The sequence below is a fragment of the Prinia subflava genome, chromosome 8, assembly GCF_021018805.1.
Source record: "Prinia subflava isolate CZ2003 ecotype Zambia chromosome 8, Cam_Psub_1.2, whole genome shotgun sequence".
Taxonomy (NCBI): Eukaryota; Metazoa; Chordata; class Aves; order Passeriformes; family Cisticolidae; genus Prinia; species Prinia subflava.
The window spans coordinates 14,755,723-14,779,353 of NC_086254.1; the positions used below are offsets into that span (position 1 = coordinate 14,755,723).

At 55.6% G+C, this 23,631-nt stretch overlaps 2 protein-coding genes across 4 annotated transcripts in view; both read left to right on the forward strand.

Moving 5' to 3' along the window:
- Positions 1–124: 124 nt before the first annotated feature.
- On the forward strand, positions 125–5,335 carry FAM174C (family with sequence similarity 174 member C). 3 transcript variants are annotated; one of them, XM_063404865.1, is made up of 3 exons: positions 145–687; positions 1,280–1,441; positions 2,082–5,335. In XM_063404865.1, the coding sequence occupies exons 1-3, from the start codon at positions 272–274 to the stop codon at positions 2,083–2,085; spliced, it is 582 nt and encodes a 193-aa protein (XP_063260935.1). In that variant the 5' UTR covers positions 145–271; the 3' UTR covers positions 2,086–5,335. The 3 variants fall into 3 exon arrangements, with proteins under 3 accessions (XP_063260936.1, XP_063260935.1, XP_063260937.1); XM_063404867.1 differs by having other exon boundaries at positions 153–687; positions 1,325–1,441; XM_063404866.1 differs by lacking the exon at positions 2,082–5,335 and having other exon boundaries at positions 125–687; positions 1,280–1,445.
- Positions 5,336–6,641: 1,306 nt separating this feature from the next.
- Positions 6,642–23,631, forward strand: part of EFNA2 (ephrin A2) — a 65,223-nt gene continuing 48,233 nt past the window's right edge. The window contains exon 1 of the mRNA XM_063403367.1: positions 6,642–7,413. Coding sequence (XP_063259437.1) covers positions 7,061–7,413 — 353 coding nt within the window. The 5' untranslated portion in view covers positions 6,642–7,060. The remainder of the gene's footprint in view (positions 7,414–23,631) is intronic.

Genomic DNA, 23,631 nt, shown 5'->3' on the forward strand with positions numbered 1-23,631 from the left:
TGAGGGGGAAATATCGATCCTGAGGGGGAAGTGGCTGCTCTGAGGGAGAAAGTCCTGCTATGAGGGGGAAATGTCGATCCTGAGGGGGAAATGGCGGCTCTGAGGGAGGAATGAGAGCCCTCACAGGGCAGTGGCGGCCCTGAGGGAGGAAGATGACCCTGAGTGGAAAATGGCGCCTCTGACGGACGGGGTGCTGCAGTAAGGGAGAAATGGCGGCCCCGCCGAGGTGGCCGCAACCCGTGAAGGGACAACAACGACCCTGAAGGCAAAAATGTCGGAGCCCCGCAGCGGCTCCGTGAGCGGGTCACGGCCGGCCCGGAACGGCGCAGCCCCGGAACCCGCGAGCGGCTCCGCGGGGCCCGGGCGGTGCCTGCGGCGCGCGCACCGTCCCGGCGCCTTCCTGCGGCCGCCGCTCCCGCTCCGCCGCCCCGGCCCGGCCATGCCGCGCCTCCTCCTCCTCCTCTTCCTCCTCATCCCGCACCTCGGCCGCGCCGCCTCGCCCAGCCCGGGAAACAGCACGGAGCCGCCGCGGGCGGCCACGCGGAACGAGACGCAGACGGAGTCGGAGCACGAGTCCGGGCCGAGGCTGTCGGTGGGCTCGGGGCTGCCGGTGCTGAGGCGGGCGGTTTATGTGCTGAGCGTTGTGTCGGCGCTGGCTGCGCTTTATTTCCTGCTGCGGGCGTTCCGGTGAGTGCGGGGGGAACGGGCACCCCACCGGGGCTGTGTCCTGCTGGTCCCGCTCCTGGTCTTGTCCCCATCCTGGTGTTCCTGCTGGTCCCAGTCCCTGTTCCCGTTGTCCCGGCCTGTGTCCCAGTTTGTCCCGGTTGTTGTCCCGGTTCTAGTGTTCTCTGGCCCCGGGATCTACCCTGCTTGTCCTGGTTCCCCTGTCAGGTTTGTCACCCTGATTCTGATTCTGTCCTGGTTCTGGACACAGTCCCCCTTGCTTGTGGCTTGTCCTGGTTGTCCCGGTCCCTGTCCCCCATGGCCGTGCTCCTGGCAGTCCCGGTTTTGGTCTGGGTCGCCCCAAATCTGGTCATGGTGTCCCCTGTCCCTTGCTTACCCCAATCCCTGTGTTTGTGCCCATTTTCCCTGAATCCCTGTCTCTCCCTCCCTCTGCCAGCCGGGGCTCTGCTTCCCTACACATCCCTTTGGCAGCGAGTCCAAAACGTAGCTGCAAATCCCCAGCACTGTTAATTACCCGAGGTAATTAGCGCTAAGCCATCTCCGATCCCGCTGGGTGGGGACAGTGCTCACTCATTGTGCTCTCCCTGTCCCTCAGCCCCAGGTCCGAGGGCGCCAGAAACGAGCCCAAAACTCATTTCAGGTTGAAGAAGCCCCAGAGGAAGAAGTACGGGCTGCTGTCGAGCCAGGACGAGAACATCGAGCTGGGCTCCCTCGACAGCGATGAGGACACCGTGTTTGAAACCCGCAACCTGAGGCGGTGAGGGAGCATTTTGTGTGTTTTGTGCGTTGCTCTTTTCCTCACAAGGGGCTGAGGCTCCTTTCCCAAAGCCGTGGGAGCTCTGGCACAGCTCCTACAAGCAGATCTGCATAAATTAAAACGTCTGTGTGTGTGGTCTCTGTGTTGGCACACGGATTTATCTCACTTTTCCTCATTTTCTGGCCCGGGAAAGTCTCACTGACAGGGTTGTTTGGACACTGCTGTGGGGTCATAGAGCTGTTGGGAGAGGCAGCTCTTGTGCCCAGTCTGGGCCTCCCTGTGTTAGACAGGAAAACAAAAATTCTTGGGGTTTTTTTTTTCCTTCAGCTTAGGAATTGCTTCCAACTCATATCACAGTTCAAACTCCCAGTCCCATCAGGACATGCATTCCTGTTTTCCCAGCAAAATTCCTGGTTTGTTTTGGTTTTTTTTTTGTTCTATTTTGGGAATTGCTTCCAAGTCTCATCACAGTTCAAACTCCCAGTCTCACAGGGATATCCATTCCTGTTTTCCCAGCGTTGTGTTCACATCCCACAGGTTTGATTTTTGGGAGGTTGTTTTAAGCTGGGGAGGAATATCACTTCAAGGAATGTCACCTCAGCTCCCCCTGATTTTGGGTGTCTCCTTTTTTTTTTTCCAGATGACTCGGGACCAGCAGCATCGGCTGCCTGGAATGATGGAGGCTCCAATCCCAGTGGAATCTCCAGTGCTCAAGTTTTATATCTGCTTACAGTGACTTAATTAACAATTCGAGCCCTTCCATAGCTGGGGCAGGGGAGAGGGGACCAAACCTGTTTATTTCATGTGTATTTTTGGGGATGTTTCTGGGGAAAGGTGGGAGCTGTTCACTGCACGGGGAAAGGCTGAGGTAAGGGAGATGCTCCTGGATGATTTTCAGCCTGAAATCTGAGCTCAAGAGCTGCTCCTGTGCCTCACATCCCTCTCTCCTTGCCCTGGAAGCATCACATTCCTTTTCCAGGCTGATCCCCTTTCCTTCACGCAGTATCAGGTTACTTCTTTGGGAAGTGTCTCTGTAATCAGCTCCTGGGAGGAGCTGGGAGAGCTCTGGGTGTCTGTTACACAAACAGGGGTGGGAGGGTGATAATCCAGACAGAAGAGCTTTGGGAAGGAGTTAAACGAGTACAATTTTGCAGGATTGGCAGTTACTGGGATAATCCAGGTCATTCGTGGGTTTACAGATGTGTTTACAAACAAAGGGGGCCACAACCCAAAGGAATATTTCTCCAAAAGAGCCACCAAAAGGGCTGGGAATGCCTGGACTCTGCCCAGCCTCAGTTGTGAGGTCACCAGGGACACGTGTGACACCAGGGACACGTGTGACACCAAGGACACGTGTGACATCTGCCAAGCTCTGGATTTTGTGATACCTGAGTTGGAGCTGGGTGTGAGCCAGGGAGTGTCTTGGAGCAGCAGATGACTGGAAAAGGGGGATCCCAACCCCTCTTGGCTGTGATTCAGGACAGTCCTGGCTGTGTTATCTCCTCTCCAGGACCCTGGAGTTTCACTCCCTTGGCTGATACTCAACTGGGATCTTTCCTACAGCCCATTGTTAGGTGGATATTTAGGATCTGATTGTGTAGGACCGAAGGTGAATGTGTCAGGAGGTTGTTGTTGGGTGGATCTGCTGCTAAACCAGTGAAAACTTGGTGCCAAGTGCTGCTGTCCCTGGCCTTTCCTTGGAAACTGGCAGCACATTCCCACTTCCCCCCAAGCTGGTAGTGCCTTTGTTTGGAAAACCTCAGGGACTTGCCCTGCGGGCAGGGAGGGTCCCTGTGGCACCTTTTAGGGTGAATATTTAGAATATTCACCTTTAGGGTGAATATTTAGAATGTCTTTGGCTCCTTTCCCTTGGCTCAAAAATCCCCTGTGGATCAGGGGCAGGGATGACACTTGGAGAAGGGGCAGGGATGTGCTGATCAGGGAGAGAGGCTGGGGGGATCTCTGAGGTGCTGAGGGAGTGCTGGGATCCTCTGCTTTGTCTCTTCAGGACAGGTGAGGTTTCCTGGGGAAATCCCACCCCCATGGCAGCTCTGTCTTGCATGTGCACAAAGGATTTTAAAACACACATATATATATTTTTAATAACATTGCCGTGTGCACACAGTGCTTGGATGTGCCCTGTTTTCCTGTCCTTTGGGTCGTTTCACGCTTGTTTTGGGTGTTCCCTTCTTGTTGTAGCTGCTGCAAACGGGGGCAGGCAGAGGTTCCATGTGGGAATTGCTGGGATGGCTCCAGCTGAAGCTTCCCTGGGGATAATCTGTGATCCATGGTCAGGGATCTCTCTCGATCCTGCAGAGCTGCATGTGCTGGTAATTCCCTTTTATTCCTTCTGCAAAGTTGTTCCTTGTGCTGTTGAAGCCAGATGAGCCTGATTTTCCCAATCCACTGCCATGCCCAGTGTTTGACCAACACATTCCTCATCCTTTCCTTTACCTGGAGTGATGAACCTGAGCTCCCCTCTTGTTGGACAGGTGGGGTTTGCAATTCTCAGGTTTCCTCACCTCGCAGGAGTGGAGCATTTGTTTAATGTTAAATGATTCGGAGCAGAGGGAACCTCAAGCAGTAGGTCCTGCCCTGAAAATAATTCTGCTGGAATTAATTTTGGCTGGAACAGATGTTTGTGTTTGAGCAGGGAAAGGCGTGGAGCAGGCTGGGCTGTGCTCTGTAGGTACCAGGGAAGGAAATTGAGGTGCCAGCCTGGAATTTCTGCACCACTTCCATGTTTTCAGAGTCCTGCTGGCCGCCTTTAAAGGGTGCAGGGAACAGAGGTCCTTGTGGGGCTGTCACTTGTCCTGGTCTTGGGCTGGAGACAGGTTGGAGCTGTAATCAGGGACTCTGTGAAGCTGTTTCCACTTCCATCCAGCCCCTCAGCAGCAGCTGCCATCTGGATTTACCCCTTGCAGAGTGTGACATTCCATCCCTGCTTCCCTCTCAGTCCTTGGAGGCCTTTCCTAAGAGGAGGAAACCAAGTGACAGATCTGAGACTCCTTGGGGTGTTCAGCACGATCCCATTTCCCCAGGAGGAACCAGCTGGAGCTGTCACTTCCTGCAGGGTGAGCAGTGCCAGGCCAGGGCAGGTGTTTTTGGGGTGGATCCTGCTAATAACAGCAGCTTTGAACACCTCATGTGACATTTCCACAAAGGACCAGTTCAGGTGTTCCTTCCATTACTCTTTCAGTCTCTCCATGTGTATTTGGTACCCTCATTTTAGGTCTGTTTGCACCATTTGGATCTTCCAGTACCTTTCCAGGTTTAGTTTTTCGGGCTAAACACAGGAGTACAAACGGACCTGCCTGTGCCTGGCCCTGGGCAGGCTGAGGCCTCACCAGCCACTGCTGCACTTTCCTTTCTCCTGGATGGATCAGGGTGTTTTTGGAGGCTCCATGTGCATGTTGGTCTGCAGGATTCCTCCTCATCCCAGCCAAAAGGAGCCAGGACCACGAGCTGTAACAGCCACCACCCGTGTGCGACATGACTGACTACAGCAATCTGCTCTGAATTAAGCCAAAGCCAATTTTCTGAAGTTTACATCATCCCTGTGTTATCTTGGAGGCTTTCTGGGATGCTCTGCTGCTGATTCTGGCCCTTGGCAGGGTTAATGGGATCTGTGGGAGCGGGGTGAGATCAGCTCTGTGGGTTTTGTTGTGTGCCTGGGATGGGACCTGCAGCCCTGGCAGTGCTGGGAGAGGGGCCTGTGGTGGCAGTCAATAAACAGCACTTGAGCATGTTGCTGTCTGAACTCCCCAAGGAGCAGCTCGTGTTTCACCCCCTTGGAACTGCTGATCTGTCTTTAAACAGCCGTTGGCCCTGTATTGATCTGTGGTTTTCTTGTCATTGTACCTGGAACCGCTGGAATAAAACATTCCAGCCCACCCTGCTGTGTTCAGGAGCTGCTGAGCCCGTGGGATGAGGCTGCTGTGGTGGGCTCATGGATTTGTGGGGTCCTTTGGGTTTTTCCCCTGCCTTGCTCCCGCTCACAGGACAGTGACACTGTGCTCTCCTTGTGTCTCATCTGGAAGTGTCCAAGCCCAGGCTGGATTGAGCTTGGAGCAGCCTGGTTTATGGAAGTTGTCCCTGTCCATGGCAGGGAGTGGAATGAGGTGAGCTTTAAGGCCCCTTTCAAACCATTCTGTGACTCCATGAATCATCTCTGGGTTGGTTTCAGTTTTCTGAAGTCTCCTCCTTTCTCCCTGTTCTCACTTTAATCCCCTTTTTTGTACAGAAGACCAAATAAGGGTAAGGCCAATTCCGGCCTCTACACAGCAGCAGAACCAGATTCCATTTTGCTTATTTGGGAGTGAGTAAGGACAGGCAGTTCTCTGGATCATAGAATCATGGAATCTCCTGAGTTGGAAGGGACCCACAGGGATCATCGAGTCCAGCTTGATGGTGTGCACAGACACCCCAGAAATCCCACCCTGTGCATCCCTGAGAGCCTTGTCCAAACATTCTGGAGCTCTGACAGCCTTGGGAAATCACCAGATCATTCCCTAGGGAGCCTGGGCAGTGCCCAGGACCCCTGGGGGAAGAACCTTTCCCAAATATCCAACCCTAAACCTCCCCAGACTCAGCTCCAGCCGTTCCCTGAGCTCCTGCCCCTTGTCCCAGAGAGCAGAGATCAGAGCAGCCCCTCAGGAGTCCCCTGAGTCTCCTCCAGGCTGAAATGGGAATGTCCCTGCTAGGAATTAGTTCCAGAACTAAACCAAGGGCGTTCCCTGACTCTCACATCTGCTTCTCATCCTTCTCATTCCGGTTTCGTGGCTCAGTGGCACTGAGAAAACAGAAGCCACATTCCCCTGTCCCCCTCTGCCACCCTGCCCGTGTCCCCGTGTCCTGCTCACGTCCTGGAGCAGCCCAGGAGGGAGGAGGGTTTTATTTGCCCCACGATTTGCCCTCGTTGCTGGTGGGGTTCTGGGGGGCAGCGGGGTCGGGGCGCACCAGGAGCTGGGGCACGGGGGATCCCTGTAGGTGGCACTCACAGACCAGACTTGCAGCTGCCGGGGCCCTTCCGGCACCTGGGGAAGCTGCAGATAAATCCTGGTGCCTTGAAAGGCAAATCTTCCTCCAGCAGCCGTCTGGGATGAGCTGGAAGTGCCCTTCGGGGGCTGTGTCGGCATCAGGGTGGGGGAGCAGCAGGTTTTGGGGGGGCTCCTGGGGAGTTATTGGGGGGTCTCTCTCTCAGGGGTGTGTCTCTCTCAGGAGATCTTGCCCTGACTCCACCTGAGCCAGTTCCAAGTCAGGACTTGTTTGGGAAAGATTTTTATGATTGTGGGCCTGACAAGGTTTCGGGATGCCCTGGTTTGATGGAGTGATGCCACCGGCTCCAGCACAGACATGAACACCCAGCCCTGGCACAGCAGCACCCTGGGGCCACCCTGGCTTTCCTGGGCTGAATTAACTGCAGTGCTAATGAACTAACAGCGTTCCCTGTGCAGCAACATGGCCAGGACACATCACCCTGCCCTATTAGGCTGGGTATGAGGGAGAATTCCTTCCTCAAAAGGAAAGGATCCAGCCCAGCACAGGCTGCCCAGGGCAGTGGTGGTGTCACAATCCCTGGAAGTGTTCAGAAAACCCTTGGGTGTGGCACCTGGGGACATGGTTGGACTTCATGACCTTGGGGGTCTTTTCCAACCTAAAAAATTCCATGATTCTGTTCTTTCAAGCTCTGCCTGCGTGCGGTGCTGGGAGCTGCCACAGGATGTGAACCAAGTGCTTGTTCCTTTTCAGGCTCAGGGGGCTGTTACCCCAATTAGCACTAATTGCTGTGGCCCGTGGTGCTGGACCAGCTGCAGCTGTGCTGTCCTCCCCTCGTCCCTGTTCCCTGCTCTGTGCCATCCCCTCTTCCCAGGCTCTCGCTGGGGACAGGCTCCGGCTGGCGCTGGCTGGGATTCCAGTCACAAACACAAGCTGGCGGCATGGATCTGCTCGGAATTTATTTTAAACTCGAGGTAAAGTGCTCTTGATGTTTTGGATGCAAATTTCCTTGCCTGGAATGGGAGCTGCGGGGCCGGTGGAGTGCCAGGGAGTTCTTTTGATTCCAGAGCCTGTTTGCTGCTGCGGCTCCTCGCTCTGCGGAGTGCGAAATCACCTCTGCGGCACAGCCCGGGGAGGGAGCACTGCTGGCACACACAGCTCTTCTCTCACTGGCTGTCCCCTGGTTTTAATGACGGTGTCTGTCTAAAGTTGGGGTTTTTTTGGTTTTTTGTGGGGTTTTTTTGTGTTTTTTGTGTTTTTGGGGGTTTTTTTTTGGTGTTTTTGTGTGTCTGTGTGTGATTTTTCTGGTCACTGCATGGGAGATGAGATGGTCCAAATCCCTCCAGCCCCCCAAGAAAGCACAAGAGAAAAATACAGAATGGATAAAGGATGCTCCATTCATGGATTTTGGAGTTCTTTGTCACTGGATTCCTCCAGTACCAAATGAACCTTGGGGGTTTTTTAGGTGGCATTAACCAAGGCCAAGCTGGATGGGGTTTGGAACAACCTGGTCTGGTGGATCCATGGCAGGGGATGGAACTGGATGAGCTTTAAGGTCCTTCCAACCCAGACTATCCTGGGATTATCTCCATGGGCAGCTCTCTGGGTCACAGATTGTCCCCATGAACACGCCAGGCTCTTGATCCCACTGGGACAAAGCCCTGGATGGGTGAGGAGATGAGTGTGGTGAGGGGAAGGTATCATAAGTTTTGCCCCATTTATTTCTAATCCACTCACTGGGTGGCTCTGGGTACTTTGGGGTGACTTTGGGTGGCTCTTGGAATTTCCCCATAAACATTTTCAGCTGCACTCACAATTCTCCTGTGGCTGTGTCCCTCTGGGGCTCATTGTGGGCAGGGGCTGGGTGGTCTTCCTCACCTTCATTCCATGGCATTCCAAAATGTGTCTCTGGGTTGGTGTGGAATTGGGTGGCACATTGGGAAGGAAGCTGGGAACCTTTGAAAATCCACTGCAGAGGCTCTGATGTCTCCTCTGTTCCACTCAACAAAGCGCCTCTACACAACGAGCAGATTTTCCTGTATCAGAAATTACCTTTACTTAGTTGGCTTTTTGTCTAAATCCTCCTTCTGATCTTTATTTTTTCCCTTCCATCATGGAAAGGTGAATGGAAGTGGCACTTCAGCCACCAAAGCCTTTCCTTTAGAATCGCTGCTTGTTTTTTTGTTTTAAAAATTTTCCAAGGGGGCTTTGCAGGGGAGGAGGAAGGAGCGTCCGCTTTTCAAGTGACTCTGGGGAATAAAAGTATAAAGGACAGGAATGATCAGAACTGTGCTGGCAACAGAACAATATTTTATTTTTGAGTACCACAGCTAATTGGAGAAGGAATTCACACGACAGTTTTTGCAATCTAAGGATTAGTAAACATGAAAGGGGATCTGTGCTCCTGAATGTGTGATTGCAGTGGGAGGGGGGGAAAAATTAAACTGGAGATGATGTCTTGGATGTTACAATCCCATGTTTGCTTCTCACAATGCTGGATCAAAGTCAGCAGCTGAAGCTCATGTCCAGGGATACCTGTTGGGGGGATGGAATTTCCATGCACCCATGGGCTGGAATTGCCAGAAAAGGGGGATTTTAGGTCTGATTTTGTGGAAGCAATTCCACGGGTTGTGGGATTGCTGTGGATTTGAATAGATCCTGCTTCAGCAGGGCTTGGAGAGCCCCTGCCCATGGAGAGGTGTTTGCAGACAATTACAGCAGCTTTAATTAGCGTGGCAAGTGGGGATAATGGGCATGATGGGTTAGAGCAGCTCACCAGGGAGTGGAAAAGGATTGGGAGTTCTTCCCCATCCAGGCCACGCTGGGGTTGTGTGGTCACCCTATTCCCAGTCCTTGTGGTTCTGAGTGTGAAGAGGTTTGTGAATGTCACATCCCGTGCTGGGAAATGGAGCTGGAATGGCACTGAACTGGTGTGGGGCAACCTCCTCATTGCCTCTCCCACTGGAAGCATCTCCCAGTGCCCGTGAGATTCCCTCCTGCCACGCTGGGATCCCCAGGAATTGCACCTGGGCATCCTCAAAATGCTTCCATCCACCACATCATCAGAGCCTGGAAATGAGGGGGCTGAGATTTACAGGTTTGCAGACAGAAGAGCCCATTCCAGGGCTCAGCCCCTGCAGAGTGCCAGGAGTTTGTCCTGCTCCGTGTGAGGTGAAGGCAGGAGGTTTCCCTGGAGAGGCTCCAGCCCCTCCCTGGAGCATTCACTCCACCCCGCTACGCTGCTGTTACGTTCCGGTGGTTAATTACTCTCGCTCTTTAAAAGAATAAAACCTCATGTACTTAAAATAATCCCAATTATTTCATTGTTCAGCCTGAGCTGAGCCCAGCCACCCCCGCTCCTGCAGAACTGCTGGGAAGGCTGTTCCTGACAGGGAAAAACGGATGGGCATTAACGCTGTGAGCAGGAGCTGAAGGGATTGAGGTTTTTTGGGGTGCTGCTCTACCTGCAGCCCCCAGGTGCCTCTCCAGGACATCCCAAGGATCATCAAGTCCAATTCCAGTTGGTGTATGGCAGGGCCTGTTGCAGTAGGACAAGGGGTGACGGTTTTAAACCAAAAAATGCTGATTTAGACTGGATAAAAGGAGGAAATTCTTCCCCGTGGGGTGTAGAGGCCCTGGCACAGAGAAGCTGTGGCTGCCCCATCCCTGGAAATCTTCAAGGCCAGGCTGGACGGGACTTGGAGCAACCTGGGATAGTGGAAGGTGTCCCTGCCCATGGCAGAGAGTGGAACTAGATGATTTTTAAGATCCCTTCCCACCCAAACCACTCCAGTGTTCTGTGCTGAAACGTGGGGCTGGTCTGGCTCTACCTGCTCAGGACACCCTGGAGGAGCAGGGACATTCTCCTGGAGGGATGGAGGGGTGGCTGGGGGGCTCATCTTACAAAGGAGACCCTCAAAGCAGCCGAGCAGGATTGGTGGCAGCGTTTCCATCTCTGTGTGTGCTGGAGGCACAGCAGGACCGCGGGCACCGTGCCTCAGACTCGCTCGTGCCGGGGTGTATCGGTGTATTTTGATCCTTTTTCTTGCCAGTGTTATTTTAATCCGCTTTTCTCTCACATCAAACCCCTCTTTCTGCAGAACACAGAGAGGCATCGGGTTTGTGCCCTTTGTGATTGGTAGCAAAGGGCTGTGATAGCGCGTTCTTCCCTTAGAACTGGAGGTTTTATCCCTGTGATAACTTTAGCTTCGCCACAGTGATCATTTGGGCTTCTCGACTGGCTCAGATGAGTGCAGGGAAAACGCTTCCCACGTTTGTTAGAGGAAGAGAGGGATGGATGTTCTTAGGAAGATTCCCACTCCCGTCACCCAGGAGTTACCTGGTGGCTCAGGTGGGTTTGGAAAGCAGCTGAGTTCAAATTAAAATCACCTTCTGCCTCCATCTGAGGTGGGCCGTGGCTTTATCAGACTTCAGATCAAGGTGTTGGGTTGGCACCACTTCCAGGGTGGATGGTGCAGGAGCAGCCTGGTTTTCCTGGGAGCTGCACAGTCAGAGGGAGCCCTTTTCCCTCCAAAGCCTGTGTTTCCCACATGGAAAATAACATGCAGGGAATGGTTTTTTCAAATGAAGGAAGGATTAAGGCACAGCAAGAGCTGATTTGCCAAAGGGCACCCGGGGAAGTGGTGATGGATCAGACAGGGAAGAGGAATCCTCGGCTCAGCCCACGCCTGCCCCACCACCCTTTTCCTTCCCTGCTCTCTGGCTGCCCAGGTCTTATGGGATAACCAGGACTTGGATTTCCATCCTCTTAAAAGAGGCAATTTAAGGAGCTTTCCAGGGGAGCAGAGCTTCAGGTCACCTCCTCGCCGCTCAAGATGTTTTTCTCCCCCTTTCTCCATCCTTGTGCTCCTTCAGAGCCTCTTTGCTCTCCTCCTTTCCCAGCGCTCAGAGCCATTTTCCCAGCTTCAAAAGGTTTCCTAATTACCCTAATGAGGTCAGGAGAGACCAAACGCTTCTGTGACTTAAAGCAGGGGTGGGAAGGGCTTGGGAGGGGGGAAATATCCCGGCTGGTGCCTGAGCGAGGTGTCGGGGAAGGCGGCGTCTCCCTCCCCGCACGTTCCCCCCACCTTCCCATCTCCAGCAGGAAAAAAAAAAAAAAAGAGAAAAGGGAAATGTGGACAGAAGGTCTCAAATGTATCAAACAGCTTTTAAAAAGAAATTCCTTTTGCCTGTCAAAAGAACAAACAGATACACCAAAAACTGTCAGAATTAGTGTTGGAGTAATTGCAGCAGCTCTCCAAGGTTAATGCTCCATTAACGAGCAGCTCTCACGCAGCTAAAAGCCAGGACGAGACAGGTTGTCAAAGGCTTCCAGGAGATTAAAGCGCTGCGTTCCCAGCCAAACTCTCCCGTGGATGTTGTTTTGGAGGGAGGGAAGGGGGGTGTTTGTGGGGTGGAAGCATCACCAGCCCTGGCGTTGGCGGAGAAGCACGACCCAGAGCCCAGGGATGGTTTCCAGGCCTTGGTGAGGTCGCTGCCCCTGGGACCTCACTCGGTTTTAAACACTCCAGGAATTTTTCAGCACCTTTAGGCCGAGGTTTAAATGTGTCCTGAGGGCAGCCTCAGGCCTGTGGGATCTGTTCTGGTTGCCAAGAGGAGTGAGGCTGGGGGGGAGTGGGATGCTGGGGGCTCTGGCGCCTCAGGAATTAATCCTGCCTGCATTTCAGCCAGCTCAGGCTATTCCTCGTGATCCCAGCATAATTTGGAATGGGATTGGGGCCTGATTTCATCTCCAGGACAGTGCAAGACTCATTTAAATAGAACTGACTTCGGCTGTTCCTTTGTAGAGAAAGGAAAACCATTCCAAACTTCCAGTGAGGAAGCATCACCTGGGGCCGTGTGATCCAGTGGTGACAGACCCGGCAGCAGCTTTGGGATCACCTTCCCAGGGGGATCTGGGTGTTCAGCACCTTCCAGTGACTGCTGGTGGAGGATGTGGCTCTGAGCTCGGGGTTTTGTAAAGCAGAGCTCGGCCCAGGAACGTCGTGCCCTGGCAAAGGTGGAATTTTGGGATTGTCCTGTGGAGAGCTGGCGGTTTGACATTTACCTGTGCATCCCTTCCAACTCAGGATATTGTATGATTCTGTGATTCTAAGGTGCCTTTTGAGTGGGAAGACGCAATTACATTCCATAACCTTGGAAATGTGCTGCTGAGGGCCACCCTGAGCCATTTCCATCCCAGCTTCCCTGTGTGTGAACAAATCCCCCTCAAAAGGTGCCAGTGGCCTCCTGCTGCTCCTCGTGGGCCCGTGTCCTGTGTCCAGGCTGCTCACACCTTCCCTGTGGGCTGTGTTGGAGATCCCTGCCAGGACCAGGACTTGTCCCACGGCCTCTCCATGGGGATGTGGGAGCCATTCCCACGCCCCAGTGCAGCAGCCTGGGCTGACAAAGCTGGTGAGGGAATGGAAAAGGAGAGGAAAAAATCCAAGTGGTGAGGCTGAGCCTTGTGAAAGGGTTGGTGGAGAGCAGGAGGGTCCAACAGTGCCAGACCCACCTGGGGTGACACTTTGGAGCTGTGGCTCCAGCAGCAGGGACACAAGGTCCCCTCAGACCCCTGAAGCAGCTGCACCCCCATAATGTGGGACTGGAGACTGTGGGATCCACGGTGGGATCTGCAGGATAATGGGCCAGTTTGGGGTAGGGAATATCTGGGAGCTGACTCAAGGGAGGTGTGAGAGGCCTTTGGAAGGAGCAGCCGTGGACAGGGGAGATGAACAATGATTAGGAAATTAAACCTTTCTTGGTGCTTCTCTTTCCCCACTCTGGTACAATTTGTAAGGATCAGACCTGGGGTAGAGGAGGACCAGACGGGGTGAGTTGTCTGCACAAGAGCAAAACAAGCTCCTGCCCAGCCCCTGCCTCTTCATTAAGTCGATTTGCATTCCTAATCTCCATTTGCCGTTATTATTTTCCCCCTTGTGCCGAGTGCGGGAGATTTGCATAAAGTTCCTTTTTTCTTGTTTTTATTCACGCTCAAGGTCAGAGACTCGGTGAGACACTGACGAAAACAATCCCCTCCTCACCCTCCTTTAATTCTTTGCAGAAACATGTCCTGGGGATTTTAACATAACAATTGCTGGGGAAGGAAGGGGGGACCCCACTTGGAGCCCTTGGTGGGGGGAACCTGAGGGGAGCCCTTGGAGGGAGGAGACCCCAGCAGAGCCCTTCCTGTGCTGGAAAGGAGCTGTCCAAAGGAGAGATGCAAATCCATGACAAGAAGGGAAGGGGGAGATGGATCTGGGAGCAGCACCAGCAGCCTCATCCTGCTGAAATGGGAGAACTGGTCCAGCTCTCTCAGAGTTGTGGCTGGAGCAGAGCCTGTGCCAAACCTTCTCCAAGCTGGGAGCACCAACCCAGCACACCCAAGTCCTGTGCCCTGACCAGGGCTTGGTTCCTCCCACTCCATGTGTTCACAGGGAGTGGTGCTTCCCTGGGGAAGTTCTCCAGTTTATCCCATTTCTTGTCTGGAGCCCTTGGAACTGGGGGATGCCCCGTTTGGGGATGCTTGGGACACCTTGGGCCTTTGCAGTGGTGGGAATGGAAGCTCTGGGATTGATTTCTGAGCTTGGGAAGGGACAGTGGTCTCTTAGAGGGAGCCCCAAATCCTCTCATTCCTGCTGTGAAGCTCCACGGTGTTCCTCATGATTCCCACAGGGAGCAGGGCTGGGTGTGGGGCTCTGGCACCACTCCCACCTCCAGACATCGGGACAAGGACAGCAGCCCCTCCCAAGGAATCCACTTTCCCTGTGGCTGGTTAAAGGAAGAAGGAAAAACTCTCATCCAGCTGCTGAGGGGCTCATGTGGAGCAGTTCTTTGCTCTCCATGGAACAGTCAGGTTTCCGATTTCCAGATTTTTCCTGATTTTCCCAGATCTGGCACTGAATTCAGAGTCTGGGATGGGGCACAGGGGACACTTGAGCTCTGCCTGTGCCCAATGGGTTCTGAACCCCTTAAAAGGAGGAAAATCCCTTTTTAGCCCCAAGATGTTTGCAGATTCTGAGGGGCAGAAATCTGGATTTGGGAAGGAGGGAGTGAGGAATCGGTTCCTTTTCACCTGCTCGAGCAGTAATGGTTTTAACATGTCCAAATCATGTGAATCTTGTTTTGGGACATGTCTGAGGTATCCCGGGGGGCTGGTGAGTGACTGGATGGTGGCAGATGGTGGCTTGTGAGGGCGGTGGCCCAGCTGCTCCCGAGTGACCTGGATGGGAATGGGGAGGGGTTGCCTTTAGAAGCTGAGGAACGTCAGAGCCGGGAGATGGGTTTTGTCTGGTTTTGTACAGAAATATGTCTTATTTCCCAGAACTGGGAGGTGCTTTTTTTTTTTCTTTCCCGAGGATGCTCCAGGGCTCTCAGCTCCCGTGATGTGAGTGTTTTCATGCCCCTTTAATGCTTCACTAAACAGTTTGAGCTGCCGCCTCTTAATGCCCCAGCAAAGCACGGAATGCTCCGGAGCGGAAAGAGCAGCGAGGAAGGAGGGTGATGGAAAAGGGATGAAAAGAGGCTGTGAACAGACACAAAACCAGGGAGAAGTCACCTTTTCCCTTTCACATTGCTGCTCCTTGCTGGTGTGAAGGCAGCTGGATGCTGAGGGTCCCCCCAGCTCCTGCTGCTCATCCAGGGAAGAGCTGGGCTTCGCTCACCCCCTTCTGGGCTCTGTCCCGCACCAGTGGGCACAGGAGGGCATGAAGGTGGTCCCTGGGCCACTGAAGGGGGCACTGAGGGACAGATATTTGGAGCCTGTCAGACACTGAGGGACAGATATTTGGAGCCTGTCAGGATTCTCCTGGCCTCAGGCTCCCCTGGTGAGCACAACAGGGCCGACATCCATAAGATTGGTGCCCAGCAGCCCACCCTGGTGACCCCACCCGCTGTCCTCACCGGGTGTGTGCTCCCCAAAGCTTGGGAGAGGCCAAGGGCAGGGAAAACAAAGAAATATTTCGAGTTTTAACCCACCCAAAAGAAGTTTTGCCTCCTCCCGCCCTGCTCCGAGGGGAGCCGCGGGCTCTCCTGCTCTTAATTCAAGTCACTGCATTCCCTGCACTCCGTGTCCCCTCCCCGGCACCGCTTGCCCTGCAGTTTGATCCGTGAGGACCAAAGGTACCGCCTCGGGCTGCGACATCGGCATCCTCGGTCGCCATAGGAACGGGAGCTGGGGGTCCCCCGCGCCCGCTCCCCCGGGGCCCAGCTCCGGGGGCTGAGCTCCAGCGAGCCTCTGAAGCCGGGGCTGCTGGAGGCCAGGGGGAGCGGGCTGTGCCAGCCCGGGAGGGAGCGGCAGCGGCCGCCGAGCCCCCGAGCACAAAGACAGAGGTTATTGGTGTCAGAGAACTCGCAGCTCCGGAGGCTGCAGCTGCTCTTAGCAGAGGGGAGTGAAACCCGGGAGGAGGGAAAGGCAGAGCTGGGAACCAGAGCCAATTATTGCCGGGGAGGTTGGGAGGAAGAGGAGGGAGGTGATGGAGATGTCAGTGGTGGGGAGGGCACGGGGGAGGATGAGGCTCAGGGCTGGGTTCATCACTGATCGTGCAATCATTGGGTATCCCTGGGGGAAGGGATGCACAAGGATCATGGAGGTCCTGGGAATGCGTTGTAGGACCTGTTGCGATAAAATAGGGTGGATTTAGACGAGGTATAAGGAAGAAATCTGTCCCTGTGAGGGTGGGGAGGCCCTGGCACAGGTTGCCCAGAGCAGCTGTGGCTGCCCCATCCCTGGAGGTGTCCAACGCCAGGTTGGGCAGGTGGAGCAACCTGGGACAGTGGAAGGTGTCCCTGCCCATGGCAGGGGGGTGGGACTGGGTGATCTTTAGGGTCTTTCCATCCCAAACCATCCCGGGATTTCATGACTCATAGAATCATTTAGGTTGGAAAAGACCCTTAGGATCTGTGCCCCTGCCCACACAGCTGCTGTCCCCGATGTTTGGGAATTCAACCAGCCCTGGGGGCTGTGGGTGAGCTGGGGGCAAAGGCAGCTCTTCCCTGAGGGGAAACAGCCCCGGGGCCGCTGCCGGTGGTCCCCACTTCCCACCCCCCGTGAGTGACGTGCGGAGCCGCCCGGCTCCCCCGAACCACCTCCGCTTCCTAATTGCTGACAGTTATTTACTGTAAAGACAGGAGCACACGCACCACCGCCTCTGACAACTCGTGTCAAAGCCCCGCCAGAAACTATCGCTTTACAGCTTTATTCATTGCCCCTTTTTTTTTATTATTTTTTTTCCCCCAAACAGATCTATTCCCTCTCCCCTCCGGGCGCCGCGCTCCTGCCGGCGGCCTCGGGGGCTCCGCGCCCAGACCCGTCCCTGGAGCCCCCCTGTGCCGGTCCATGCCTGGCTGGGCACTGACGGACGGGTGCAAACGGAGCCTGGCGGAGCCCCCCGCACGCTGCCGTGTTTATTTGCTGTCTCTCAGCCCCTCGATGTTCGAACATAATTGGTTCTGCTCGGCGCGGTAAACACTGATGTGTCGCATCAGCGAGCCGGAAGGGCACCTACACGCAATTAAAATAATTGGGCACGTACCTGGCTCTGATCCCCCCCTCCCCGACGCTGCTCTCCCTTCATCTCCTCCTCTCCATCCTTTGTTCAGTCCTCTCAGCCCAGCCCACCCCTCTCGGTGCCCGTTCTCTGCCATGAGGGGTGAGGGGGGTGCCCCGTGGCATGGGAGGTGTCCCATGGAGGGGACACCCGGCCCTGCTGGCCTTGGCCTTGGCACAAGTGCAGGATGAGTTCTCCGATGAGGGAGATGATATTCCAGCCCAGACCCATGAAATATAATGAAGGCCCGAGGGACTGTACCAGCTCCTCAGTTAAAAATGATGCTGTTATATTTAGACAAGGTAACTGGAGGCCCCTCCGGACAGCGCTGAGTACAATTTTTTGTCTAATGATTCCATAATCTGATATAATATCGGGCCTGTAAGACATAATGAAGACCTGGGGGAGTTTACATCTTCGCAGCTTTAAAGGGTCCCTGCTCGGGGACGCGGCCAGGTGGAGGTTTGAACTTTGATGCAGTCAAACGTGTTTTTCTCTGGGTTTGTTTGACATGATTGAGGGAATCCAGCAGCCACAGGGAGAGGGAATGGAGCAAGTGCAGCCGTGCTCACACCAACCCCGCAGCTGGTTCTTGTGCCGAGGGGGGGCACCGGGAGGGTTTGGGGGGCCCAGCAGGGCTGTGCTGGGATCTGCATGGAGGTGGTCATGGTGGTGGGGGCTTCAGGAGATTGTGGTGGTCTTTGGGAGGTTGTTGTGGTCCTTGGGAGGTTGTTGTGGCTTCAGGAGGAGGTCGTGGTGGTCTTTAGGGGCATCGATTGTTCCAGAGTGGGGCAGACCAGAGTAAGGGTGCTCACACCCCAACTCAGCCTCTGCTTTTGCCAGCCCTGAGATGGAGCTTTTGGTGTTTTAGGCTGTTTTGGCCCAGCCTGGGGAACCCTGCTCCTGCAGCAGATCCTGCACCGGTGGTGCCAGCAGTGTCAGGCTGGGCACAGCGATGCTCCCTCTGGCTTCTGTCACCTCTCCCAGGGTGAAGCCCAGCTCAGCCCCGCTCCCTGTGCCGTGATCCAGAGCTGAGAGTGGCACTGGGGCTGCTGGCACCAAAACTGGGAGAATGGGGCTGGCAGAGCCTGTGCCATGCTTTGCTGAACAGTTGATCCCAGGCTGATCTCAGGGTGAGGGTCAGGATTAAGGTGAGGCTCAGGATTAAGGTGAGGGTCCTTTGATGGCAGCCACACAATGGATTGACTCTTTTCCCCAAAACACACAGTGACACCAAACATCTCGAGCATCAGCATCACCTGTAAATCTCCTGGCCATGTCCATTTGGGAGCAAATCCTCCGTGGATCCTCAGCTGGAGGAGCCATGACGATACCTCGAGCCCCGCCAGTGCCGGGCTGGATGCTCGGGGATGGTTCCTGGTGTGCTCTTGTCTGGGTATCCGTGCCGGGAGATAACCTAATCCCATTTAGCCTTGGAGAGAGCCGGCAGATCCCTCCCCTGGGAGCCAGAGCGCGGCGGGGGGTGGTCTGTAATGAATTCCCATCATTCCAGCACAAAGGGAGCTTACAGGAGCTCTCGCCGCAGAAAATATGAGGGTCGCTGCCCTATCATCCCTCCGAGACATCCGTCGTAGTTCAGTGATTCCCGGCTGCTGACAGGCAGCAGCCCTGCGAGGCAGAGCCAGGCCTCACCTTCCCGGCTCTTTCCTGCCTGGAAAAATGTATTTTTTTCCTGCAAAACGAAGGGATTTAATGCCCTGCCTGGGGCTGTGCTCGCCCGTCACCCACCCGAGCAGGTGTGTGGCCCTGTGGGACATCACCCTGCGGTGCCCCTTCTCCTTCACTCCGGTTTGTCATTGATCTGTATTCCAGTGACTCCGCGGGGATCCCGGTGGGAAAAGCCTGCCCTGAGTCCTGTGGGAGCTGAGAGGTGCCTCAGCCACTGGAGGGAAGCTGGGGGATGATGCTGTGGCAGTGGCTGGGGGATTGTGCCTGCAGACCCCAGCGTCAGGTTTGGGGGTGCTTGAGGAGCCACCCGGGGTTCCCTGTGACAGGGAGGCTCCAGGGAACCTGGACCTGTTCCAGCTCCCTGCTCTCCCTTCCTTCTCACCTTTATTTATTTAATTTAATTTTTTTTCCCTCCTCGTGGAAAACCACAGGGTGGAACCTGCCCCCTCCAAGCCGGGTTTTCCTGCGGCTCCGTGGCTCGGCCGGGATGTCTCACCTCGGGAGCTGCCAATCCGTCTCTGTCAAGCTGTCAGCCCGGAGCGCGGGCTGGAGCCGCTGCAATTCAAAGTGGATTAACTCCTCGGGCTGCCCTCCCTCCCCCCGCCCCTCCCCATTCCACTTGGGTGGGTTTTGGCCGAACAGAAAACGCTTTTCCCCTGCGCTTTCCATATTCAAAAGCTCCCGGAGCGCAGCCGGATGGCAGCGGGGGCAGCGGGGCCGGGGGCTTCAGGCCGGCGTGCGGGGCCGGTGGCCGTGGGAGAGGGACACGGTGGCCGTGGGAGAGGGACACGGTGGCCCTGGCACTGCTGTGTCCCTGTTGCGCCGTTAATGGGGTCCTGGGAATGGTCTGTGCAGGGATGGGGGCTCCCCAGAGGGGTGAGGGGCTGCAGACCCTCCCCAAAACTCCGCCTGTTCGGCCCCTTGTCCCCAGAGAGCTGTGGGGCCGCAGGACTGGGGGGGCTGGGGGCTGCTGGGCTGTGGGGTACAGGTCCGGGGGGCTGCAGAATTGGGGGATGCCGGATTGGGAGGGCTGGGGGCTGCAGGGTTATGGGCTTGGGGGCTACAGGACTAGGGGGATGCGATGTTGGAGGGGCTGAGTGGGTTGTGGAGCCGTGATCTGTGGGGGTCTTTGTTTTCCCGGGTGTTCAATTCCCCCAATCCACGCCGGGGCTGTGTCGCTTTAGCGGCGACCCGAGCGCACGGTGACAGCCCCGGGGGGCCGCGAGGGGCACCGGCACTAGAGGGGGGTATTGCCTAAGCAATGCGGTGCCGCCGCTCCGCCGCCGCCGCCTCAGCTTTGGGGCGAAAACCGCAGGATTTTGGCCCTTGGCGCTTTCCCGGCTGGTTCTCCAGGTGCCGTCCCCATTCGCGAGGGGGCTGTGGGTTCATTCATGGCTGGGAATTGCTTTACGAGCGGGCGCTCCGGTGCCACCGCCCCCGATGGCAGAGGGACAGCGGTCACCAAATGCCACCGCGCCAAGGAGAGCCGCGCTCTCTCTTGGCAGCGCGGCTCTGGCGTGGGAAGGATTTATCCGCAGCTGGATTTTGGGGCTGGGTGTTTTAACGAGCATCGGACGAGGCGGCAGAACGCGCCCGGTGCTGCGGGGGGAAGGTGTGAACGGCCCCGGGCCAGGCGTGCCCAGACTGCGGGAGGGGTTTGGGTGTTCCCGGGCTCCCACCCTGACCCGCAGGCTGCGGCTCTCTGCCACCCCGCTGGAAGGGAGACACTGCCCAGGATCCCGGGGCACCACACAGGAGCTCCTGTGTCCCACATTTGGGGGATGATTGTGGGGTTTTGCAGTTCTGCGTGTCTCTGGCAGCTTACTCGGTGTCCTGAATAAACTGGGAGCTCAGGGAGGCTGGGAGGCTCCAGGGAGCAAAACGTGGGAGCCGGAGCTGTGGCCACATTGATGGGTGTGCCCCAGCCCCAGGAGCCTGGGGATCCTGAGGGATGGGCCCCTTGCTGATCTTTGGGAGATCGGTGACTTTGGATGGGGTCGGAATTCATGGATGGGGTCGGAATTCATGGATGGGGTCGGAATTCATGGATGGGATCAGAGCCCATGGATGGGGTCAGAGCCCATGGATGTGGTCAGAGCCCATGGATGTGGTTGGAATTCGTGGATGGGGTCAGAGCCCATGGATGGGATCAGAGCCCATGGATGGGGTCAGAGCCCATGGATGTGGTTGGAATTCGTGGATGGGGTCAGAGCCCATGGACGGGGTCAGAATTCATGGATGGGGTCGGAATTCATGGATGGATCAGAGCCCATGGATGGGATCAGAGCCCATGGATGTGGTTGGAATTCATGGATGGGGTCAGAGCCCATGGATGGGATCAGAGCCCATGGATGTGGTTGGAATTCATGGATGGGGTCAGAGCCCATGGATGGGATCAGAGCCCATGGATGTGATCAGAGCCCATGGATGGGGTCAGAATTCGTGGATGTGGTCAGAGCCCATGGATGGGGTCAGAGCCCATGGATGGGGGCTGGTGCCTGTGGATGCCACAAAATACCAAGGATCCCTTAGCTGGGAGCATCAGCACCACCCTCTTTCCTCCATCCCGGGCGTCTGGATCCTGCTGCCAGCTGGGATTTCTGATCCCTTCCAGTGTGGGAAGCTCCAAGAACCCACCCAGTCCCCATTTTTTTTTCCTGTTGCAGCTCCATTCCCGGAATCCTGTCTCTGCTCTGTGCCGGTGCTTCACGGCCCTTTCCCTGCGACTCCTCACCTCTTTAGTGGGAAGGGGTTTTTTGTCAGTAGCAAATATTTTCCATAATTTCCTGGCCGATCCAATTAATGCAGAGGAAGGCGGGTGTGAATTATCCCTCCCTGCATCCAGCCTTGCCCCCTGCATGGAGCTGGGGGCTGGAAATTGCAGGATTTGCAGTAATTAAGGCAAATAGTTGGTTTTGTTTGGTTAGAAAAACAACCCGGTGCTGTTTGGAGAAGCCAGAAAAATCCTGGAAAAGGTTTTCCTTCCCGTTACCGGGAGTGGGGAAGGAGAAGTCGTTCCATGCAAAGCAGGGCTGGGCCCCCCCTGGCCTGGGGCAGGGACGTGTTGGGACTGATCCTGGCTGGGAGGGAACTCAGCAGAGCGGGTGTGGGGCTGCTCCTGCCCCATCCCAAGGGATCACCCCATTTCCCAGGGAATTTCAGCTGGGATCCCCCACAGCTCCAGCAGAATTGAGCTGGGGTGCACTGGGTTGAACTGGGCCAAGCTGGGGTGCACTGGAATGCATTGGGCTGAGCTGGGATGCACTGGAATGCACTGGGCTGAGCTGGGATGCACTGGAATGCACTGGGCTGAGCTGGGATGCACTGGAATGCACTGGGCTGAGCTGGGATGCACTGGGCCAAGGTGGGGTGCAGTGGGCTGAGCATGGAAGCACTGGGATGCACTGAGTTAAATGGGCTGAGCTGGGATGCACTGGGTTGAACTGGTCCAAGCTGAGACTCACTGGGTTGAACTCAGCTAAACTGGGATGCACTGGGCCAAGCTGGGATATACTGGGATGAACTGGGATGCCCTGAGCCGAGCTGGGATGAACTGGGAATCTCCACTGACCTGGCACCCCAACCCATGGCCCACCCTTGGCCAGCACAGTGCCCTCTGTGTCACCCCCATTCCCCAACCCACAAACCCTGGGATCGCTCTGTGAGGGGGCAGCTCTGGATTTTGCCGTGCCCCTGGAGCTGCCCCTGGAATGTGGCTGTGCCAGAGGCTCCCACAAACCGGGAGGAACCTCCCGGAGAGCCCGGAAAGGCTTTTAGTGGCTTGGCTGGAGAAATGGGAACAAATGAAGTTGACAGACAAGTGTCCGGGTTTACGGCAGCGCCCGCTGACAGGAGGGAGATTGGCTGTCGGGGGCTTGATGGAGACGGATCCTGATGGGAGCGGGATGAGGAGATGGATAACCTTGATGGAGAGGATGCTCCGGCGGCATCATTCCAAAATAATTTGGTTTCTGTTTGTTTTCCTTTGGGGCAGGGGGAGGGAATGCGGAGCCCCGCAGTCCGTGGAGTTTTTCCTAAACAGATTTGCTAAATAAATAATGAGGAGGATCCATATTTTATTTATATCCCACCTCTCTGTGTGGCACTGGAGGTGTTTTACACCGGGCCTCTCCCTCCCTTTCAGCACGGACAAACTCCAAAGAGCTCGTGAGATGGAGACGGATTTACAGGGATATTTGGATGCTGAGCAGAAGGACAGGCAGCGGGATGTGCTGGAACTGCTCCTCCTGATGGACTTAATGGGCACCTTGGTGCTTTGTGAATCCAACTGGAAGTGTCTTTGCATCTGGAGGCACCTGAGGAATTCTGCTGGGAGCCAGCTCTGGCTCTGAGGGGCTCAGGGGGGATCTAAACACCCAGGACACCCAGGGGGACATTCCATGGTCCCTGGGGAGGAGGGTCCTGTGTTCACTCATCCTTCTGAAACAGTTTTTGTAACCTGGGGGGACCTAGGGGGTCTGGGAGCAGAACAGGTCCTGTCCAGTGAGGTCCAGCCCCCCTGGACAGCCCAAGAGGAGAGTCCTTGCTCAGGGATGTGACTCTGGGGCTGTAGGGTGTTCTGGCTTGGGGATGTGGTTCTGGCACTGTGGGGTGTCCTTGCTCAGGGTGGCACATCTGTGACCAAAAATCCCGCTGGATTTTCCCATGTCCTCCCCAGAGCTGGACATGGCCCCACAGCAGCTCCAGGGGTCTCTGTTATTCCCATCACTGTTTTAAAAGATTTCGACAAAGCAGAGTGACCCCTTACCATGGATTATTGTTTAATTTATCCTTATATCAGAGGTGAAAAAATGTCCCTGCAGAGGGGGGGACTCTCCCTGTCACCATCTGTCTGTCTGTCTGTCCTCAGCACCTGTGGGTCTCAGGACATGTCCCTGTCCCCATCCCCATTCCCATCCCTCCAGGGCGAGTCCCCAACTGCCCCTTCCTAACATT

Bases quoted from the DNA above. Each gene is read 5' to 3' on its own strand.
- FAM174C (XM_063404866.1), top strand. From the start codon at position 272: ATGTCGGAGCCCCGCAGCGGCTCCGTGAGCGGGTCACGGCCGGCCCGG. The intron at 688-1,279 runs GTGAGTGCGGGG...CCTGTCCCTCAG, and splicing joins TTCCTGCTGCGGGCGTTCCG to CCCCAGGTCCGAGGGCGCCA.